Here is a 21,593-nt window from a genome sequence, read left to right on the forward strand (position 1 = left end):
GTCACTTTAACAAATGTGACTTTAACATGGTCTTTTGTGGTTTAGCAATGATACATTTGGTAGCCATCACTGAGAAGGGGAGGATAGACTGGAAGCTTCTAATTTTTTTCCTAATGTGAATCACATGCATTTTGCAGTCAAAATGGTATAAGGATACAAAAATGCATTATCCCAGACCGCATGATTTGTTAGTAATTTACAAAGGAAGACTAATTTTCTGTGGTGTTTTCTCTGTCTTTTTTCTTTATAAGATAGTGACAGACTAAAATGCCATCAGCACCGACACTGGAAGTCAGATTAGGGGTACTGTAGGGCAGAAAGTACTCAGGCTTCGGTATAAGACAGAACTGGATTTGAATTACACTTCTACCACTTATTACCTTCATAATAGGCATATAACCCCAGGGAGCCTCAGGTTTTTTTTTTTTGTTTTTTTTTTTATAGCTAAGACGAGGATAATAATGTCTACCTAGGATAAAACAACTGGAGAAGGAAATGGCAACCCACTCCAATATTCTTGCCTGGAGAATCCCAGGGACAGAGGAGCCTGGTGGGCTGCCATCTGTGGGGTCGCACAGAGTCGGACACGACTGAAGCGACGCAGCAGCATCAGCAGGATAAAACAACATAATAATAAAGTGCCTAGACAGCATGTGGCACATATCAGATGCAAAGTGAATTTTTGTTCACATCCTTTCCCCATCCCCCTGGGAAGAATGGGGCATTTAGTAGTTTGAATATTAGAACAGGATTGAGGTTAGAATATTCTTCCTAAAGGTCTCTTACTCAATAGAGTCCCATCAGTCTGGGCCATGTAGCCTAGTCTGGAAGCTAAGGAACCAGTAAGATTACCTCTTAAGGTCAGTTTAGTTCTGTGGTTCTCTGCCAAGGTATCAGAAAGAACCTGGGCATAAGATGCCTCTCTAAAGATTCCTGGTAGTGAACGAGTTGACAGTTGGAATTCAGGAATGGTATCCTAAATCATGAAAAATGGGCATTAGGAATGAGGGTTGGGACTGTGCCATTTCTTATAAGCTTGTGGCCTGGATTCCATTAGGCTCAATGCCTGGATATCCCACAGGCACCTCAAACAAAACTCATCATTTGTCAAACTGAACTAACTCATCATCTCTCCCTTCCCCCAAACCTGTTCCTCCCCTCTTATTTCCTGTTTTGGTAGATGGCAGCGTTATCCATTTCAGCACCCTATTCAGACTCCGTGGCTCCTCCATCTTTCTCTTCAACCACATTGAATCAATCACAAAGTCCTATTGATTTTAACTTCTAAATTCCTCTTGCCCCTGCCTTCTCTTCTGTCCCCCTGCTGTGGCAGTCTCCATCTGAGTTCTTATCAATGCCCACCTGGGCCGGTCTCTTAACTGTCTCATTGCCTCCAGGCCCAGCCCTTTTCTCGTTGCCCTGCAATCCACAGAGTGGTTAAAACCCAGTAAGACCATATTATTCTTTTCCTTAAAAAATTTTAATGACTCCTTATTGCTTATAGAATAAAGTCTAACTGGCTTAGCCCTTCGTGATTGTTCCTTTTTTCAATTTTAGTTTTGTCTCCCGTCACACTTGCTCAGATGCTTGAAGCATCTGTCACAGTGAGCTACTCAGAGTGTACTTAAGTGAGATGCGTTTTTCCTAGGTCTCCAAACCTTTGTGCAAGCTATTCCTTCTGCTTACAATGATTTTCCTTTCCTGGTCTACCTTTATTTTTTTCCTGAATGTTTACTTATACTTCAAAGTCTGTCTTAGATCTTATCTCTGTAAGAAAGGATTAGGTGTTTTTCCTCTGAAATTCAGCAACTGACCTCTCACAGAAGAATTTTCATTGGATTGGGACTGTTGGTATAGATAATATCCCCCACTGGGTTCTAGGTTTCCAGTTAGCAGACTGTGTCCTATTAATGTCTGTGTATCCAGCCCTAGCATAGTACTGGCATATAGTGGAAACTCAGTAAATGTTTGTTGAATGAAGCATGTAGCCGAACACTGAAGTATAAAATGCATACCAGGCTTCAAACTGGCTTTAAAAAATTTCCCAGTTTCTTAATCTTGCTCATCGAGGCAGTCAAAGTCATAGAGTCAATGAAATCGATAAAAGTCAGCTTTCCTCTTCATAGGCCTACAGTCAGCTGTGACTGCCCATGAGGTCAGGGCAGGGTGACCTCCTCAGTATAGGCCTCCCCAAGAGGCCACATCTCAGGACAGTTTCTAAGGGCTTTTCCTTTTATTTCTGGGGCAACATGAATAGTGAGCCTTGTTGTCCCCCAGACACATGCTTTATAACTGCAGAGGAGTGCTATCCTCTTCCTCTCCAAAGGGTTGGGGATATCAGCCCTCAAGCTGTGGGGGGCAGTGGGTCTATGATTGTACCACTTTGCACCAGCTCGACCCTGCTCATAGAGTCTCACAGCATCCTCCTGTAGGACCGTCTCTCTCCCCCATCGGTAATCCTAGGAAGGAACACCTATGGGACTACTGTATTCTGCAGAGCTTGTATTAAAAGTTACTTATACTAAAGCTTATATTAAAAAGTCATGCTACTCGAAAATCTCCATTGGATTTCCAACACACTTAAAATAAAATCCAAAGTCCTTATTATGATCTATGAAGCCATGAATGATCTTCTGATGCTGACCTGATATCATTTTCTCTCTTTGTTGCTCTTGCTTGCCTACATTCCATCTATACTGATGTCTCAGCCAAGCACACTGTTACTGTTAACGCCTTTGCGCTTGCGATTTTCATTTCATGGAAATCTCTCATCTCTGCTCAGATTATCTTCTTCAGAGAGGCCTTTTCTCATCATCTTATACAAAAGTGCAGTTCCTGTCCTTTCAGTCTAGTCTTTTATCCTGATTTATTTTTGTTTCCAGCTCTCACTACTGTCTGACATTTCCAATATTAATGTTTGTTGATTGGTTTACTATTTGTCTCCCCCACTGGAATATTATTAGCTCCATGAGGAGTTTGTTCATTGATTTTTCAATACCTGGAAGAATGCCTGGCACATTGCTAAGTTTTAGTCGCTAAGTTGTGTCTGACTCTTTTGTGACCCCATGGACTATAGCCTGCTAGTCTCCTCCGTCCATGGGATTTCCCCAGGCAAGAATACTGGAGTGGGTTGCCATTTCCTTCTCCAGGGGATTTTCCTGACTCACGGATTGAACCCGCGTCTCCTGCATTGGCAGCAGGATTCTTTACCACTTAGCCACTTGGGAAGAGGGGCACATAGTGGGTTACTTAATAAATACTTATAAATGAATTAATGAAGAAATGAGTGAAGAGAGGAAATTGTAGAATGGAGAGTAAAGGCGGTAGGATAAAGTGGTTGCCCAAGAATAGTGTGGGAGCCTCCCAGGAAGAAAGATAGGATGCTTGCAGGGCTTGGTTTTCCAGGGTCTTGGGAGTCGTGTACTATCATGATTGATACTAAACCATTGATTGTTCCCACCCAGGCCACTGAAACATCGAGAAATGAGCCTCATGTATTATTTGTCTGTGATCATGGAACAGTGTGGCCTTTTTACGTAGAATGGGCTCTCAGTTCACTCTCCAGTAAAGGGTTTTCTTTAGTTCTTTTCTCTGTCATTTATCTACCCATGGGAAATCACTCACTTTCATGGCTTCATCTGTTATCAGTAGAGTCCAGCCAAATTCCTGTGTTTAGTAACCAACTCTGTGTCCTGCATTTCTACTGCCAGTTGCATATGTCCGCTTGGATGTTGAATTAACACCTGCAGACTCGAGGTGTGTGCATGCTCAGTCATGGCTGACTCTTTGGGACCCCAGGAACTATAGCCCGCCAGGCTCCTATCTGTGCCCATTGAACTTTCCAGGCAAGAATACTGAAGCACATGTCCGTTTCCTACTCCAGGGGAAATCTTCCCAACCCAGAGATCAAAACTCCATCTCCTGCTTTGGCAGGTGGATTCTTTACCACTGAGCTCAAGATATTTAGAGCTAAGAGCATCATATTCTTCCCCACAGCATTTTCTTTTCTGATTTCATTATTTCTGGTAATGGTAGCAATATCCTCAGGGTCTTTGAAACTGAAAACCACGGGGGTGCTTAGATGTCTCGGATCTCTGACTGTCCTCATTCAAACAGCTGCCCAGTCTTGTCGGTTGCTTCCCATGCTTCTCACATCTACACTTGCTTCCTTTGTATTTGTTTCTGCTGTGACATCAAAATATTATTATAACCTCTGAATTATCTCCCCAATCCTGCTTTCAGTTCATCTTAAATGTATTCCTCAGCCTGATTCTTAAAATACTGCCCAATGTGACTGCAGCTTGTCCTCACAGGTTTATGGCTACTGTTGCCTCAAGTCCTTTCCCAGATCTAGCTCAACTGGACCACGTGTTCTTTTTCTGATTCTTTCTGAGTTCTTCTATTATGTCTTTGCTCATTCTGCTCCCTTTGACAAAAAAGATTTCATTATCCTTGTTCTTAGCATCCAGTCCATTCTTTAACACCTACAACAAATATCCTCTCTCCAAGGTGGCTTTCTGATACCTTCTTTAAGAAAACGTGCTTTCCTTTCTTTTTTTCAGTATCACTTAATACTTAAGATTTAAGCACATTATACGTATTTTAAAATTTAATTTGTATTTTTATTTCACTCCTACCACTGTACTAAAAAGCCCCTTGAGGGCAGAGTCGTTGTCTTAACTCCTCTCTTAATCTCTACAGTAGACCCCTGATGTGTATCTGTGGACCTGAACTGAGATACTTTGACTCAAACGATGTTTTGTAACAGCAGTGCAGTTACATCATAGACTAAAAATGTTCACTAATGGGGAACTCATTAAATGGTCACATTCACATCCAGGCATCTCGGGAGTGGTATGACCAATATTATCAGTCATGTGGCACAGAAAAGGTACAGGAAAGCTAACTGATTGCCAGTGCCACACAGTAGGGGACCTAGTACCCTCGAGTCTCCGTCTGCAAGTCCGATTCAGGCTTCTCTTAACAACTTTCCCTCTTCTGGAAAGTAACAATTGCTGTTCATCAGCTTTTGAGCATGTAAACTCCTTGGAGCAAGGGAAACTGGGAGACTTGAGACAAATTCAAATCCAGATGCCCAGGTCTCAAAGTGAAACATCAGGCAGTTGCCTTGTCTCTTTCTAAATCTGGTAGCTGGGGAGCAATCCAAAGAGAGACTGCCTTCCTTTCACCCACCCATTCACTCCCACTCCCACAAATCCTACAGTCCATTTGAACTGACGGAACTCTTGTTAATTGCCTCTTATTGGCCTGTTACAAGATGAAGCATGGGGAGGAGACAAAGCCTCCCTATTCACATTTTCAGTGGGCAGCAGGAGTCTCTGTAAAAATAGAGAACCCGGGGCCCAGGCTACCCATTTTTGAAAGTCAGGATGAGATCTTCTACCATTGAGAATCCCACATTATAATCACAATATTGCATCCTGGGAGACCCTGTCAATTTCTCCAATGGTCTGTTAGAAATTTAGAGTCTATTTAATAAGTTAGCACTACTTAAAGTTACAGACCTTTTTCTGCTTTAAATTGACACACGCTTTACATTTTAATTTCAGTTTTTTTTTTTCCCAGTTGGAGGAAAGAGGGGGCAGGAAGAGGGGGAGAGAGGAAAAAAAGAAAGAGAAGGGGCAGTGCTTTTCATGAAAACATCAGTTCTTATATTTATGCTTTAGGAAAGCAAGGGGGAGGCAAGAACTGCAGCCTGATAACTGAACTTTCTGTTTAGAAGTCCCTCCTCTCCATTGGGCCTTAGCTAAGTTTCAGTAATTATTGCTCAGGCACATAGTCTTGGAGCTTTGCTTTCTCTCAGACTTGTACACAGTTCTAGGAAGGGTTGTTGCCAAAGCCATCATGTGATTTATTGACCCTCCACTGGGACAAGGGGGAACAGATATAACTTTGTGATTTTATTATAAGGAGGCTGGGTTAATATTTCTAGGTGAAACAAGCTACTATACCAAGTTCAAACATCTGAAGAGGGAGGTTAAGAAACCCTGAGTGTGGGGTGTAAGGATTATTCTGTCCTGGGGCTGTACAGACGTCGTCTGAGGCAGGGAGCAGGAGAAGAAAGGAGACATTGTGACCCATTTCCAACACCTCCTGTGTGTAGAGGCGGAAGTTCCTTGCCTGCAGAGGGACACGCGCGGAGGAAAAATAGGAGAGTTACAACATGGCACTTACATAAACAACACCAAACTGGCATAAAACATCTAACAAAATTACATGACTTTAAGCTTGGAATTTTTATACAACATAAATATTAGGGTTCAGTCCATTTAATAATGCTATATAAAATCAAGATTTAAGGCAGTAATGTTCCACATAAACTCTGAAAACAACATTTATGCTTCTTATAAAAGCAGAAAATGATTGCGTTCTGTGGGCTTTTCAAAATGATGAATATAATTACATGAAGCAACAAAAATGGATTGAATTAAAAATCCACTAGTTTCAATTTAAGTTGGTTAAGGGGGGAAAATGTAGTTTCTGGCCAAGGACTGAGAAAATTTTACAAGTACCAAAAAAAAAAAAAAAATGTTGTATGTACTCTTAGGCAGTTGGGCAGCCTGCTCCCAATGTATGCGTAGCCCAAGAGTCACCAATGAAATATGAGCTGCTTCAGACCTGCTAAGCCCAAGAAACCCTTTAATGGTATCTACTGTCAGAAGTTGAGCTGGCATTTTTTTCCCTCCTCCTGAGTATATGGCCACCCCTGGAATAATCCAGTTAACTCCCCTAGTGTCTTTATGGCATCTTGTGCAATTTATCCTTTTTGAACGTTAGCTGTTTTGGACTAGCTTTGCAACATTGACTTGTAATCAGAGCAGTGCCTTAACGGAAGAACACTCTTGGAGTCTTTAATTTATCCTCTTGTCTCCTTGGGTCAGAGGCCAATTCAGGTTGTCTCTCTGTTATTTAAAGAGAGCCAGTCACTCCTGTTACCGTCTCCCTGTTTGCAGGCTAAACTTGGCTTATTTTACTTGTGTGTGTAGGAATAGTATGTGTGTGTATTGAGTGCAGAGAGATGGTACATGCAGATCAAAAACAAGAGAATCTAATGCTACATGATATTAGCTCACTAAACAGAGCCTAGTAAACCTTCACTCTTGTCTTCTAAGCCAATGGTTTCTTTTTTTAAAAGTTGCTTATTAGTGGAGGTAAGATTTGCACATTTGGACTTAGACAAGAAAGTAATTTTGACAGCAAATTTTCTGTTTGTGGAAAGATAGCATGGAACAACTTTGGCCACTGCTCTAGATTTATATTACCAGTAATCTTCTGTTCTTAAGGAAATCATTTGCAAATCTAACTATACACTTATTTATTTACTTCCCTTGCTTCATGCTCTCCTGAAGCTAAGAGTCGATGTCTTTCAGGGTGGGTTAGCCAATTTTTCCTTGTTTGACCAGACCACAATAAAGTGGGGTCTGGGAACTTTGGAAGACGTCAGCATGGAAGAGCTAGAGTAAAGGCACAGAAGTGTACTCAGTGTCCACGTGTAGGCATCAGACTGAAAATGTGCATGTATGTGCAAAGCGACATGTAAATCAATGAACAAAATGTATATACGTGTAATTTTTCACCTCTCAAGTTTTACACCATAATGCAGTTTCCATGAGTCATAAAAAGAAAATAAAAATAATGGTAAAGACTAGTACCTGATATAGAGGTATATTGATCTGCTTAAGGAGAGCTTTCACTGCCATCTGGAGCTCGTAGAAGAACAATTGCATGGGGCAGTCAGAAGTATGATCCACACTTTCCATAGATTCAGAGCCAGAAAGCTTTTGGACCCATTCCCACTCCTCCCTGTATGTTGAGTCAAGTTAAAATTAGAAATACAACGAAAGTTCAGAACACAGCTCAGAACATTTTCAGTGTATATGTCCAGAACCTGAATGACCAATTTTTGGTGGTTGAAACTTGATGCAGTTCATGAAATTTGAACTTTTTGCCACCCAAAGAGAGCTTAAAATGAGTTCTTTTCAAGTTTATTTCACCTATCAAACCACATATACCTCAGAACAGCAGGTCTGATTTGTAATGAATCCGTTTTTGAGGTTGGAGCTTTGAAATATTTTGAAATAATTTTTCTTTCCCTGAAGATCCCCTGTAAGTTCGAAGACCCTACATTTTACCACAGGGGCATCTGCTGGTTAATTCAGCAGTTGGGTAACCGCAGGACTCTGATCCAACTCAGGCAAGGAACCACACGGCACATTTCAACCCTGGCCTGTTGTAATCGTGGGCACTATTTTGGTTTCCTTCCCTTTCCAAAAGCTTGAGGAGAATCACAAACAGGAACACCAGGCAATTCCAATAAAAGGAACCAGGGGCCACACATCCCTGATCTTGTCCTCTTTTCAAACCAGTCATCTGTGTCTTTATTCTGCACGCTCTACCATCCTTCCCGATGAACTTTTTCAAATGTTCTGCAAAAAGGAAGGGGAAAGAAGGGAGGTGGGGGGAAAGCACATCCAATTTGTCCCCCAAAAGCTGCTCTTCGAAAGGATCTTGAAAAGATCAAGGGAAATACCTCTTGGGCAGCACTGCTTCTGTAAGGTGTTTTAGCACAAGTCTCTAAACAGATTCATTTGGCCTATTTGCTCCTGACGGCAAGGAGAAGCAATGTGCTCTCGGGAGCAGGCTAGGGAGGAAAGGAAAGCCCTGTTGTTCTGGGATGGAAAGAGAGGAGGTGCTAACGTGTTTTCCACCCTCGTGAAAATCCTCTGAGGGCTCTCCCTGGTGGGTTATAGTCACTGGGGCTCCAAGCTATGAGCCAGAAAATGAAATTGATTGTGACATAAGCTTTGCATCAGAATACACGCTCTTTTAACCAGCTCCCCTCTTAGAAAAGTTTCTGTTTTCATGATATCAGTTTCATTTCAATTCCCACACTGGAAAAGACTATGGAAAAATATACCCTTTGTCTCCATAAGAGGGAAAAAAAAATGAAAATTAAATCCCACTTCAATCTGGGCATACTGTTGGCTTCACAAATAACTGAAATCTTTGAGAACCTGCTTGGGAACTGTATCTTTTCTTCCATCACTGATACCAAACTAGATGAGGGATTCTGACTAGCATAAGTATGCACAAAATCTAAAGGACCACATTGCTAAAATAGTATCTGTAATCAAATTAGAAAATAAATTACCAGGAGGATTACCATTAAACATCTACCACTAACTAATCAGTTTAGCCTTTAAGGATGAGGGCGATGGAACTGGCACAGTGAAGGCTACTGGAATCTTTTGTAGAAATGAAACTTGGGTCCTTGGCACATGGAAATTAGTTGGTACAACCACTAAAAGATAGAATCTAAACCTTGAAGACACAAATCTAGAAAATGGATGAAAGTAACCGTTGCAGAATCCACCCACAAACGAGCCTCTTGGGAAGGCCGGAGATAACTACTGCTGATTGTAGAAGTGGCCACCAGATGGCAGACTTAAAGTCTGGGTGTGTGTGATAAGGGAAAGGAGAATATGGCAGCTGGCGAGTGCTCTAAAGACCTCATGTGTCATCCTCATCGCCTTCACTGTCAGCAAGGAATATTTAGTATATACTGTGAGACACTACAGTTAATAAGTCCTTCGCACTTTAGGGACCAGATTTTAAATGATCAAATTAGAGTCTCCTTTGGTTAAGGAAATTTGTAGGTGCAATTAGGATGATCTCAATTGTCACCGAAGCCTGACAAAGCCTTTTCCAAGTTCATTTTCTTTTCTTATCTAGCTTTGCGTGTTGAGCACAATTCAGTTCATTTTAGTAGACTTTCAGAGGGCTACTAGAGGGCTAGTTGTAAAGCTGGGTCAGATTACCAAGATTGGGTAGCTTTTCCAAAGTTAACAGGGCAATTCACCATAATGCCAAACCATAGAGAAGTTTTCAGAAACTCAGGCCTTGTTATGTCTTTTCTTCCCTAGAGAACCATGTAGAGCATAGGAAACATATGGAGTCCTTAGGTCAGGGGATTAGGAGTGGGAAGAATGAGAGTAGGGAGGGTCCTTTAAGATTAGGGGGAAATCAATTACTCTCCTAGAACCCGTTCACACAAGTGATTTTTTAAAAATATGACTTTTTAGGTTATGGAGAAAAGATTTTGGAAATAGAAGTGTTGAAAGAAAAGGGCATCTGTTCACTAACCTGAATGTCAGTGGCTGCAGAGAGGAAAGTGAAAGGAGAGCATCCTGTTTAAATGGGTGCACTGCTTATCCTAATGTTAAAACCGAGCTATGCCTTTAACGGTAATGTGGGAGACCTGGCTCTGATCCCTGGGTTGGGAAGATCCCCAGGAGAAGGCTGTGGCAACCCTCTCCAGTCTTCTTGCCTGGAGAATTCCATGGACAGAATTCCATGAACTATAGCCTCACAGGCTTACCCTAATGTTAAAACCAAGCGATGCCTTTGCCCCCGTGTGCTGGCCCCTGAAGGCGTCTCATCATAAAGACTTCACCCGCAGTCACATTTCAGATTCCTTCTGGCACATCAAACCCATCCCTTCAACCATTGTTTCATCACAAGAAAAACCCAAACTTATAGCTTACTTGGAAATGTTATAGTTTTCACGGATCTTCACATGACAGAGAATGTTAGGCAGCTTTTGGGTAACAAGAACTTTGATCTGGTCCACAGAGCTACACAGCTTTAGGTAACCCAGATATAATCCAGGAGAGAGACGCTGATGACTCCTTTTGTGATAGGAAAGAATATCCTGTAGGATGAAAAAGAAAACAAAAAATACATTAAAAGATAATCTCTTTTTGTTTCTTAGGTACACTGTGTCATGAGTTAAAGGAGCTCTGGCTAAGTGATTAGTTAGAAAACTTGGATATCACCATCATGACTGTTGAGAATATATTGTGGGTACAGCCATCTTAACCTTCAGGAGAATTAGCCTCCAAGTCAGGTAGGCAGTCAGTAATATTTTCTGCATGCTTATTTTCCTCAGATTTCTGCTCCACAAGTAGATGTGTGAGTTGTGATTTGGAATGGGCTGGTGGTGGTAGAAGAAGGTACTAAAGAAAAATAGAATTCATAATTTCTATCCTTGGAGTGTTTATTGTTTAGCTGGGGCATAACTGTAAGTGTAAAAACTGATAAAGCAGTATAGAAAAGCCTCATTATTTCAGGACAATTGGTGTCAGGAAAAGGGTCAAAGTTTTATAGTAAGTAGGAAAAAAGGAGAATTTGACTGATTATCTTGAAAAATGAAACAAGTAATAGCAATATATCTTATTAACACTTGAGTTATAATTGGTCACTCCTAAATTATATGATAGCTGGAATGCGCTTCCTAATATTTGACTTTCACACTGTGATCATGAACAGGATAATTTTTGCAAAAGGATTTGAAGGTTCCATATATTTTTTTCCCCTCTGGCATAAAAAACTGATCTTCAAGTCAGTCTCTTACACGATCCTTGTTCCTTGTGTGTACTTCAGTTGTTAACTGGCCTGCCTCTGCTAGATTCTCAGTTGTCAGTGACCCTTATGGCAGATAGTGAAGAGGGCCTAAAAAGCCTGTTGATGAAAGTGAAAGAGGAGAGTGAAAAAGTTGGCTTAAAGCTCAACATTCAGAAAATGAAGATCATGGCATCTGGTCCCATCACTTCATGAGAAATAGATGGGGAAACAGTGGAAACAGTGTCAGATTTTATTTTTGGGGGGCTCCAGAATCACTGCAGATGGTGATTGTAGCCATGAAATTAAAAGACACTTACTCCTTGGGAGGAAAGTTATGACCAACCTAGATAGCATATTCAAAAGCAGAGACATTACTTTGCCAACAAAGGTCCATCTAGTCAAGGCTATGGTTTTTCCTGTGGTCATGTATGGATGTGAGAGTTGGACTGTGAAGAAAGCTGAGCACCGAAGAATTGATGCTTTTGAACTGTGGTGTTGGAGAAGACTCTTGAGAGTCCCTTGGACTGCAAGGAGATCCAACCAGTCCATTCTGAAGGAGATCAGCCCTGGGATTTCTTTGGAAGGAATGATGCTAAAGCTGAAACTCCAGTACTTTGGCCACCTCATGCGAAGAGTTGACTCCTTGGAAAAGTCTCTGATGCTGGGAGGGATTGGGGGCAGGAGGAGAAGGGGACGACAGAGGATGAGATGGCTGGATGGCATCACAGACTCGATGGACGTGAGTTTGAGTGAAGTCCGGGAGTTGGTGATGGACAGGGAGGCCTGGCGTGCTGCAATTCACGGGGTTGCAAAGAGTCAGACACAACTGAGCGACTGAACTGAACTGAACTGATGCATGTTATTTGATTAGGTCTCCTTGTCTTCGTCAGCTTCACAAAATGTTGTAACTTTTACAAGATTTTAAAGTTTACCTTGTAATAGATTTGCGCTGAATTTGCCTTGAATTGCCAATCATCCCATCACACTGTTCCGTAGGCAGCAGAGACCGAATGAAGTTGGGGCAGCAAGAAGTGCCGACTTACTAAGGTTGTGACTTTTGCTTCTCTACACGACTGCAGGGACTCAGATAATAAACATTTGGTGATATAGATGCTCCCTTTCCCCCTCCATCAGTAGGTAAGACTTTGTATACATTTGAGCAGTGTGGTGGTGAAATAAAATAGGCATGATGACTCAGGAAACTTATTCTTAAAGAAGGATTCCTATATGCCAGAGTTTAGCCTGTTTTCAAAGGGGGTAAAAAAGGAGGGAATCAATGCTACCTCTAGGAAGGCAAAAAAGAAGAGGAAAAAAAAAGTATTTAGAATGGTGTAGAATTCATTATGGAACAGAAATGTATGAAGGAGTGACCCCTCCTCTGTAGATGAACCATTTGTAACATCTAACATGGGCTGCCCTCCTGCCTGCAGTGCAGGAGACCTGGGTTCAGTGCCTAGGTTGGGAAGATTCCCTGGAGAAGGGAATGGCTACGTACTCCATTATTCTTGCAGTGAGAATAACATATGTCATTTTGTATTGTCTTCTTTGTCACATCCTTATCAAGCATACTGAGATTCAGGTCCTATAGGAGACACTGGGGTTTCAGGTGAACCTGATATAATCCCTACTTTTAAAGAGGTTAAGAAAAACAGGTAAGTAAAGGAATGATTACAATATACTGAAACCCGCTTATAATAGAGGCAATGTAGGCATACAGAGGAAGGAGTATTTAACTTATATTTTTCTTATGTTGTTTGGTTGAACTAGATTATTAAATTAATGGCAGGGCTTTTTTTTTTTTTTTAATTGCAGTTTCTTTAGTACCCAGTATTATTTCTGCATATAACAGGTATGCCACATGTGGCAATCAGGCCTTATCTTTAAAACAGAATGTATGTCGTTCTAAATTCCATATATATTTCTCCATCTATTAGTGGAGGATGCATGTTGATGTATGGCAAAACCAATACAATATTGTAAAGTAAAAAAAAAAACAAACAGAATGTATGAGAAAAGCAGAAGAGGGACAAAATAAGAATGATCACAATCGGGAGGAGGACGTACCTAGCATTATCGGAAAGCAAACAGATAACTTTTATGATATATGGCAAAAAATAGACTTGAAGAATTTAACTTCATGATTAAGAAGGAAGGAACTCTTATATCAGGTGATTGATAGGCTGAATGTTTTCATCTTGTGTCTTCAGAGCTGATCGCAGATAGTTAACTAGAGGAAGTTCAGTCAAGGTGAAATACTGAGACATGAAGAGGTAATCAAAGAGAAAGAAACAATTAATGAGAGAAGGAAAGATGGAAGTACTCACATCAGCAGAATTCGATGACATGCACCCTAGGGGTACTTTGTGTACAACATGTGGCCACAGACCATTTTTGAGAAGTAACTGAGAACTGGAAAAGTCCCTAAAGACTGGAAAAGGGCAAATATGCCTATCTTTGAAATAGGAAGGGGAGAAACACAGAATGACCCTGGTAATTAAAGACCACCAACTTATTGATCTTTGGGAAGAATGAGAGTGAGCTATCAAGCAATCAATTTGCAGTCACTAGGAGACCCTGAGACACTACATAGGCGTCAACCTGGTTTTGTGATGGGCAAATCGTATGGACAACTCTAATTTCTAATAGCAAAAGAACAGAATCCATAGACCAGGGAGATGTCTCCAGTATAATCTGTAAGCTGAACACCAGGGTTGAAGATTTGTGGGTGATGGGATATTATGGCGATAGCAGGACATATTGAGTGATGCGCAGTGGAGACTGGGCTTGAGAGCCAGTCTGATCAGCATATTTATTGATGTCCCAGACAAATAAAGAATGTGTGTATCAAATTTGTGGGTCCCAAATTTGGTGTGGTTTTGATTTTCTGGAAAATAGTAATAAAGCTCTGAATGACCCTATGCATTGGAAAAATAAGCCTATCATAATTAGGGTTGAAACTTAATAAGAAAATGTGCTTGTAAAGACCCAAACCCAAGAGTAAAAATATAGGATGGGTATGAGTATAAGAAAAAACATGGGGTCAGAACTGACCACAAATAGAAAGTGAGTTGGGAACATACTGTGGTTACGTAAAAAACAATGTCACTCTGGGATGCAGTAATTCAGTCTTCCATTCAATTTTGTGATGACTATTACTGAGCATCTACTATATGTTTTCCTGCCTTCACATAGTCATTTATCCTTCGTTAGTCAGAATGTTTTCGGAGTCTGTGAAATGCATGAGAAGAGAAAGAGATGTCCTATTCACATGATCTGAGGTACATTAGAAAGGCCCCCTGAGTGAGTGAGTGCAACTCGCTCAGTCGTGTCCGACTCTTTGCGACCTCATGGACTATACAGTCCATGGAATTCTCCAGGCCAGAATACTGGAGTGGGTAGCCTTTCCCTTCTCCAGGGGATCTTCCCAACCCAAGGATCGAACCCAGCTCTCCCACCTTGCAGGCGGATTCTTTACCAGCTGAGCCACCAGGGAAGCCAGAAAGGCCTCCTAAGCCAAGTCAGATGCCTGTGGGTTTATGTATTGCCTGCTTTGACCTCTAATCTCCATTTCTAGTCTCTACTTCCACTACAGTCCTCTTGAGTCTCTTACCTCCAACCAAAATGGATTGTTTTTCCCTTCCTCATATATAGCCTAATCTCTCTTCTTTGATTCTTTATTGGTTCATGAATTCACTCATTCTGCCAACTTTCATTGAGTACCTAGAGAAGAAAATGGCAACCTACTCCCGTATTCTTGCCTGGAAAATCCCATGGACAGAGGAGCCTGGTGGGCTACAGTCCATGGGGTGGCAAAGAGTCGGACACGACTGAGCACACACTACTACTGCTGGGTATCAGGCGTTATGCTAGGATGTCAATGACATCAAGGTCAATAGGACATGATCCTTCCTTTCACGGAACTCGTATTTCGGTTTGTGAGAGTGACATGTAAATTTTTCTTAGCCTGGTGTGATGAAGGTTGTGTAATGTCCATTGTGGATGCAAGGGAGGGTGGGATCTACTTTTCCAGCTTCCACCCTCGTTTCTTTTTTAACCATGCCCTCTATTTAATTACCTATTTAATTTCTTCCCTCCTCCCTTCTTTTCTGTCTTCCTTTCTTCTTCCCTCCCTCTCATCTTCTGCTTTTTTTTCTAACTGCCCTCCCCCCGCCGTCCTTCTTTTTTTTTCTCTACCTTGTGAACTTACACTTCATGGCTCAGCCAAATGTCACCTCTTCTACAAAGCCTTCCCTGATATTTCCAGGTAGAATTAATAGTCACTTTGTCTGTGTTTTCATAGTACACTGTTTGTGCTGCTATCAGGCTCTGGTTTAATTCTGCCTTGTATTACCTTGATTTGTTTACATGTCTGTCTCCCTCCCTTGACTGAACTCCTTGAAAGCAAGGACCTTGACTTAATCATTTGTTTTTTCTATAGCACCTAGAAGAGTTCCTGGCACATAGTTGGTGCTGAAAAAAATGTTTATTAAATATGAAGTGAGAGGCCCAGATGTAGTGAGGGTCTGGGGCTGAACCTTGGGGAGAGAACATGTGGTGCTGGTACAGAGGAGGGGCTACTCATCTTCTCTTCATTGACCAGATAGCCTCAGAGCTTGTTAGAGGAGCAACATTAGTTGCTTGTCCATTAACTTTTGTTTGGTTGGATAAGGCCTGGAAGCTGAATTGTCCAGGGTTAGCAGAGGTCATAAAATGGTGGCCGGTGGCCCAAGATTATACAGGCTGCCAAGAATGTAAAGTTTCTGAATTATTTTCTAACTTTAAAAAAATAAAGAAATTTAATCCAAAATTCTGGACTTTTGACTTCTCTTTAAAAATTGAAAAAGATTTCAACATTGGGACCACTTTCTTCCACTGCAATTAGCTGCGGCTGAATAGGGCTGTTCTTCAGATGAGACAAGGGCTCTCCAGATAACCTTAGTCTTTATTACTTCCACTTTTTCATATTGAGATATAACTCATATACCGTGAAATTCACCCTTTTAAAGTATGAAATTCAGCAGTTTTTTAAAGTCACAGGGTTGTGCAACCATCAGCACTACCTAATTCCAGATTATTTTAATCATTCCAGAAAGAATCCTTGCATTAATTAGCTGTCATTCCACAGTCCCTCCTCTTTCTGCCTCTGGAACCACTCATCTACTTTCTGTCTCTATGGATTTGCCTGCATTGGGTATTTAATCGTGTAGCATTTTGTGGCTGGCTTTTTCTAACTTAGCATAATGCTTTCATCCACGTGAGCATGGATCAGTACTTCATTCATTTTATGGCTGAATAATATTCCATTGTATGAATTACCACTTTTGTTTATATCCATTTATCAGTTACTGGACGTTTAGTTTTATCCACTCTTTGGCTGTTGTGAATACTTCTGCTCTGAACACTGAGGAACAAGTTTTTGTGTGACCCCAGTTGTTTCTTATTCCCAGTCCAATTGACTCATTTCCATTAATCTTGCTGATTTCAGTAGTGTTAAACCCCTATGATAGGTGATCCTAGGAGGCACAGCAGGAATGTTCAGGAAAATAGCAGAAAAGGACAGAAGAGATAGTTGGTCCTGAGCACCTCAGGTGTAAAAAGAAGATACTGGGTGTCTTCAGGTGCAGGAAATGCCTAAGGAGAACAAGAGAAGGAAAGCAGGGATAGGAGGAAGATACAGGCAAGCTTCATCATAGCTTCTCTAGGACCACAGTTTTAAAAAGGGTCTAGAGAAAAAGAGGGGGACGGTGAGTAAAGCATCCCTGCAGATGGGAAGGGCACCAGGCTAGGAGTCAGAAGACTTGGGTCCTAGGCCCACAGGCTCATTTTTGGCTGGTATGACCTTGGTGAGTTACTTCCCTGAAATCCATAGCTTCATTTATGAATTGGACACAGTTTTCCCACTCAACCTCACTAGGTTTTCATGAGGGTCAAATAGATGTGACAAAGTGTTATAAACTTTAAAGTATAAGCGTGAGAGATTAATCTTCAGAAAAAAACTTCACCGGTGAAGTTTCTAGTTATTGAAGTGATCCCTGAAGATTATGGTCAGAGAAACTCAGCACCCGAGAGAGGCCTTTCTGATGGAAGTACAGTTGATCCTTAAACAACATGAGTTTGTATTGTGTGAGTCTACTTATCAATGGATTTCAGTAAATATGCAAAAATATATGTGTAGGATAATGTATACATTTGTATTGTACAAGACTTGTATTGAAGTGGATAGCCTATCCTTACATAGGCATAAGGTGAGGAATATTTAATGTAAAATTAGTAATGTTTTAGCTTTCTTACTGGTTTATAACTTTGCTTTCAAAGAATTACATTACCATATAGTATATTTTGTCTCTCATATTTGGAGAAACTGCCTATAAGCCTATCATCACATTAGATTTTTTTTAAAGTAACAATGTTTCCTATATTGTATTATGAATGTGACTGTAATACTGTATGCCATAAAAATTTCATGACCATTCATAGCGTATAGGCTAGGCTGCTGCTGCTAAGTCACCTCAGTCGTGTCCCACTCTGTGCGACCCCATAGACAACAGCCACCAGGCTCCCCTGTCCCTGGGATTCTCCAGGCAAGAATACTGGAGTGGGGTGCCATTGCCTTCTCCGATAGGATAGGCTACTGTGAAACAATTGGATTGATTCAGTTCAGTTCAGTTGCTCAGTCGTGTCCGACTGTTTGTGACCCCATGAATCGCAGCACACCAGGCCTCCCTGTCCATCACCAACTCCCGGAGTTCACTCAGACTCAAGTCCATTGAGTCAGTGATGCCATCCAGCCATCTCGTCCTCTGTCGTCCCCTTCTCCTCCTGCCCCCAATCTCTCCCGGCATCAGAGTCTTTTCCAATGAGTCAACTCTTCGCATGAGGTGGCCAAAGTACTGGAGTTTCAGCTTCAGCAACATTGGATTGATTAGGCTACCACAAAGCAATCATACTGCTGCTTCTTTATTATCAATGTGTGAATTATTATACTTAATAAATAAATATGAATTTCTTTTTCACATTATCTTTTCATTTTTGATGTCTAGCAAGGACAGGAAAGCCTGGCCTCCTGCAGTCCATGGGGTCGCAAAGAGTCGGACATGACTAAGCAACTGAACATCAACAGTTTGTAATGGGCATAACATCTACAGTGTTTTGTATAAGACAGTGTTTTGATAGGTACTGACAGATGGAGGTTTCATCTTGTAAAGAGATGATATCAATTTACGATATCGATAAATACAGTATAGTACTACAAGTGTATTTTCTTTTCCTTATGATTTTCTTAATAGCATTTTCCTTTCTCAATCTTATTATAAGAATATACTAGATAATACATATAAAATATGTGTTAATCAATTATTTATGTTATTGGTAAAGCTTCTGGTCAGTGATATGGTATTAGTAGTTAAATTTTGGAAGAGTCAAAAGTTATATGTGAATTCATTGCTGGAGGTGGGCTTATCAGCACCCCTAACTCCTGTGATGTTTGTTCAAGGGTCAGCTGTGCGTTCATCGCCAGTTACTTTGCTCAGGGGGATTCTAACTTGTCTGTACTAACTCCCTTTTCCTTCCCAGAAAACTGTGGGAAGGGTTTCTCTTTCCCTTCCAGATACATGAGAGAGGCCTGTTATGAAGGTCTGATACTTGAGAGGGTCGGGAATTTGAATGGGTTAGACCCTGGAAGTTCCCTGGGGCCCTAAAGGATTAGTACATTAGTTGTGGGTCCAGATTGTGTTAAAGCCCTTATTTGTTTTGAAAATTCCATTGTGGATCAGATAGTCTTTATTTTTAGTTTAAATTTATACAGTTTTTCCTTACTTCTATGTAAAGGAGAGGAAGTAGTGAAATACTCCAAGGGTTGAATGAACCAGTACTTAAGGTCTCCTGGGAGAGTAGGGATGAGGAGGAGATGAACTGGGTGTGCCCCGAGGAGAACCTAGTATTGGTTGGATTTTTCTGAGTAGAGAAATAATAAAAATAACTAACAGCTCATCTATTTAGAATACTAAAAGATGATGCTGTTAAAGTGCTGCACTCAGTATGTCAGCAAATTTTCAAAACTCAACAGTGGCCATATGACTGGAAAAGGTCATTTTTCATTCCAATCCCAAAGAAGGACAGTGACAAAGATCGTTCAAACTACCATACAATTGTGATCATTTCACAAGCTAGTAAGGTTATGTTTTAAAATCCTTCAACCTAGGCTTCAGTAGTATGTGAACCAAGATCTTTCAGATGTACAAGCTGGGTTTCAAATAGGCAGAGGAACTAGAGATCAAATAGCCAATATTCATTGGATTATAGAAAAAAAACAAAGGAATTTCAGAAAAACATCTACTTCTGTTTCATTGACTGTGTTAAAACCTTTGATTGTGTGGATCACAATAAACTGGAAAATTCTTGAGAGATGGGAATACCAGACAGACCTGTCTCCTGAGAAACTTGTATTCAGGTCAAGAAGCAATGGTTGGAGCCGGACATGGAACAATAGACTCGTTCAAAATTGGGAAAGGTGTACGACAAGGCTGTCTATTGTCACCATGTGTATTTAACTTGTATGCAGAGTACATGATTGGAAATGCCGGACTGGACGGCTCACAAGCTGGAATCAAGATTGCCAGGAGAAATATCAACAACAATATGCAGATGATACCACTTTAATGGCAGAAATTGAAGAGGAACTAAAAAGTCTTCTGAGGGTGAAAGAAGAAAGTGAAAAAGAGGACAGTAAAAAAGCTGACTTAAAACCCAACCTTAGAAAAGCTAAGATCATGGCATCTAATGCCAATCACTTCATAGCAAATAAAAGGGGAAAAAGTGGAAACAATGGCAGATTTTATTTCCTTGGGCTCAAAAATCGCTGCAGATGGTGACTGCAGCCATAAAATTAAACGGCGCTTGCTCCTTGGAAGGAAAGCTATGACAAACCTAGACAGTGTATTAAAAAGCAGAGATATCAATTTGCCAACAAAGGTCCATATAGTCAAAGCTATGGCTTTTTCAATAGTCATGTACGGATGTGAGAGTTGGACCGTAAAGGAAGGGAGTGCTGAAGAATTGATGCTTTTGAATTGTGGTGCTGGAGAAGACTCTTGAGAGTCCCTTGGACTGCAAGGAGATCAAACCAATCAATCCTAAAGGAAATCAATCCTGAATATTTATTGGAGGGACTGATGCTGAAGCTCCAATACTTTGGCCACCTGATACGAACAGCTGACTCATTGAAAAAGACCCTGATGCTGGGAAAGAGAGAAGGCCAAAGGAGAAGGGGGTGACAGAGGATGAGACAGTTGGATAGCATCGCCAACTTAATGGACATGAATTTGAGCAAACTCCAGGAGACAGTGAGGGACAGGGAAGCCTGGCATGCTGTAGTCTGTGGGGTCACAAAGAGTCACACACAACTTAGCGACTGATGAATAACAACAACAACAGCATTTGCTAAGCATTCACTTTGTGCTGTTCTTCTAATGCTTTATATATTTAACTCATTTAATCCTCATTAGAGACCCGTGAAGTTGGTTTTATTTTCAGATGAGGAAGGACAGGAGGTAAGAAATTAAATAACTTGTTCTAGTAAGAAGGCAATGGCACCCCACTCCAGTACTCTTGCCTGGAAAATCCCATGGGCAGAGGAGCCTGGTGAGCTGCAGTCCATGGGGTCGCTAAGAGTCAGACACGACTGAGCGACTTCATTTTCACTTTTCACTTTCATGCATTGGAGAAGGAAATGGAAACCCACTCCAGTGTTCTTGCCGGAGTTCCCAGGGACGGGGGAGCCTGGTGGGCTGCCGTCTATGGGGTCACACAGAGTCGGACACGACTGAAGCGACTTAGCAGCAGCAGCAGCAGCAGCAGTGACATAAACAGGAACGGTGGAGTCAAGACTCATCCTGTCAGCCTTATTCCATAGCAGTGCCTCAGAATGTGGTGTGATGAAACAGAAAGAAGCTCAGGCTTCCAATCAGAAGGCTTAGTGGTCATCACTCTAGTGACCCTAAGAAAAAAGAATGGTCTGTGGCCTGTAATTGTGCGAATTATCCAGCCTCCTTTGGTCAATACCATGATCTATCTCTATGTTGAATTGGTGGGGCTACCTCCTAACGTAATTAAATGTTAAGTCTAAGAGTGATTACCCTAGGGATTTTATTCACCCACTTCCTCTTTAGTGT

At 41.2% G+C, this 21,593-nt stretch overlaps 1 protein-coding gene and 1 long non-coding RNA gene across 5 annotated transcripts in view; one reads left to right on the forward strand and one right to left on the reverse strand.

Moving 5' to 3' along the window:
• LOC147352761 (uncharacterized) overlaps positions 1 to 21,593 on the forward strand; it is an 81,304-nt gene that overhangs the window by 37,884 nt on the left and 21,827 nt on the right. The window lies entirely within an intron of this gene.
• Positions 1 to 21,593, reverse strand: part of ANKFN1 (ankyrin repeat and fibronectin type III domain containing 1) — a 480,938-nt gene that overhangs the window by 26,457 nt on the left and 432,888 nt on the right. For 2 of the 3 annotated variants that reach the window (XM_086355668.1, XM_086355667.1), the window contains exons 15-17: positions 10,566 to 10,732; positions 7,674 to 7,824; positions 5,650 to 6,141 (exon numbers count right to left, since the gene is read on the reverse strand). In XM_086355668.1, coding sequence (XP_086211794.1) covers positions 5,950 to 6,141; positions 7,674 to 7,824; positions 10,566 to 10,732 — 510 coding nt within the window. In that variant the 3' untranslated portion in view covers positions 5,650 to 5,949. Of the gene's footprint in view, positions 1 to 5,649; positions 6,142 to 7,673; positions 7,825 to 10,565; positions 10,733 to 21,593 lie in introns of those variants that run through there. The other variant, XM_086355670.1, reaches the window with a different exon arrangement.

Source organism: Bos grunniens, chromosome 19 (genome assembly GCF_055505025.1).
Source record: "Bos grunniens cultivar Pamir isolate PY7600 chromosome 19, Bosgru_T2T1.0, whole genome shotgun sequence".
NCBI lineage: Eukaryota > Metazoa > Chordata > Mammalia > Artiodactyla > Bovidae > Bos > Bos grunniens.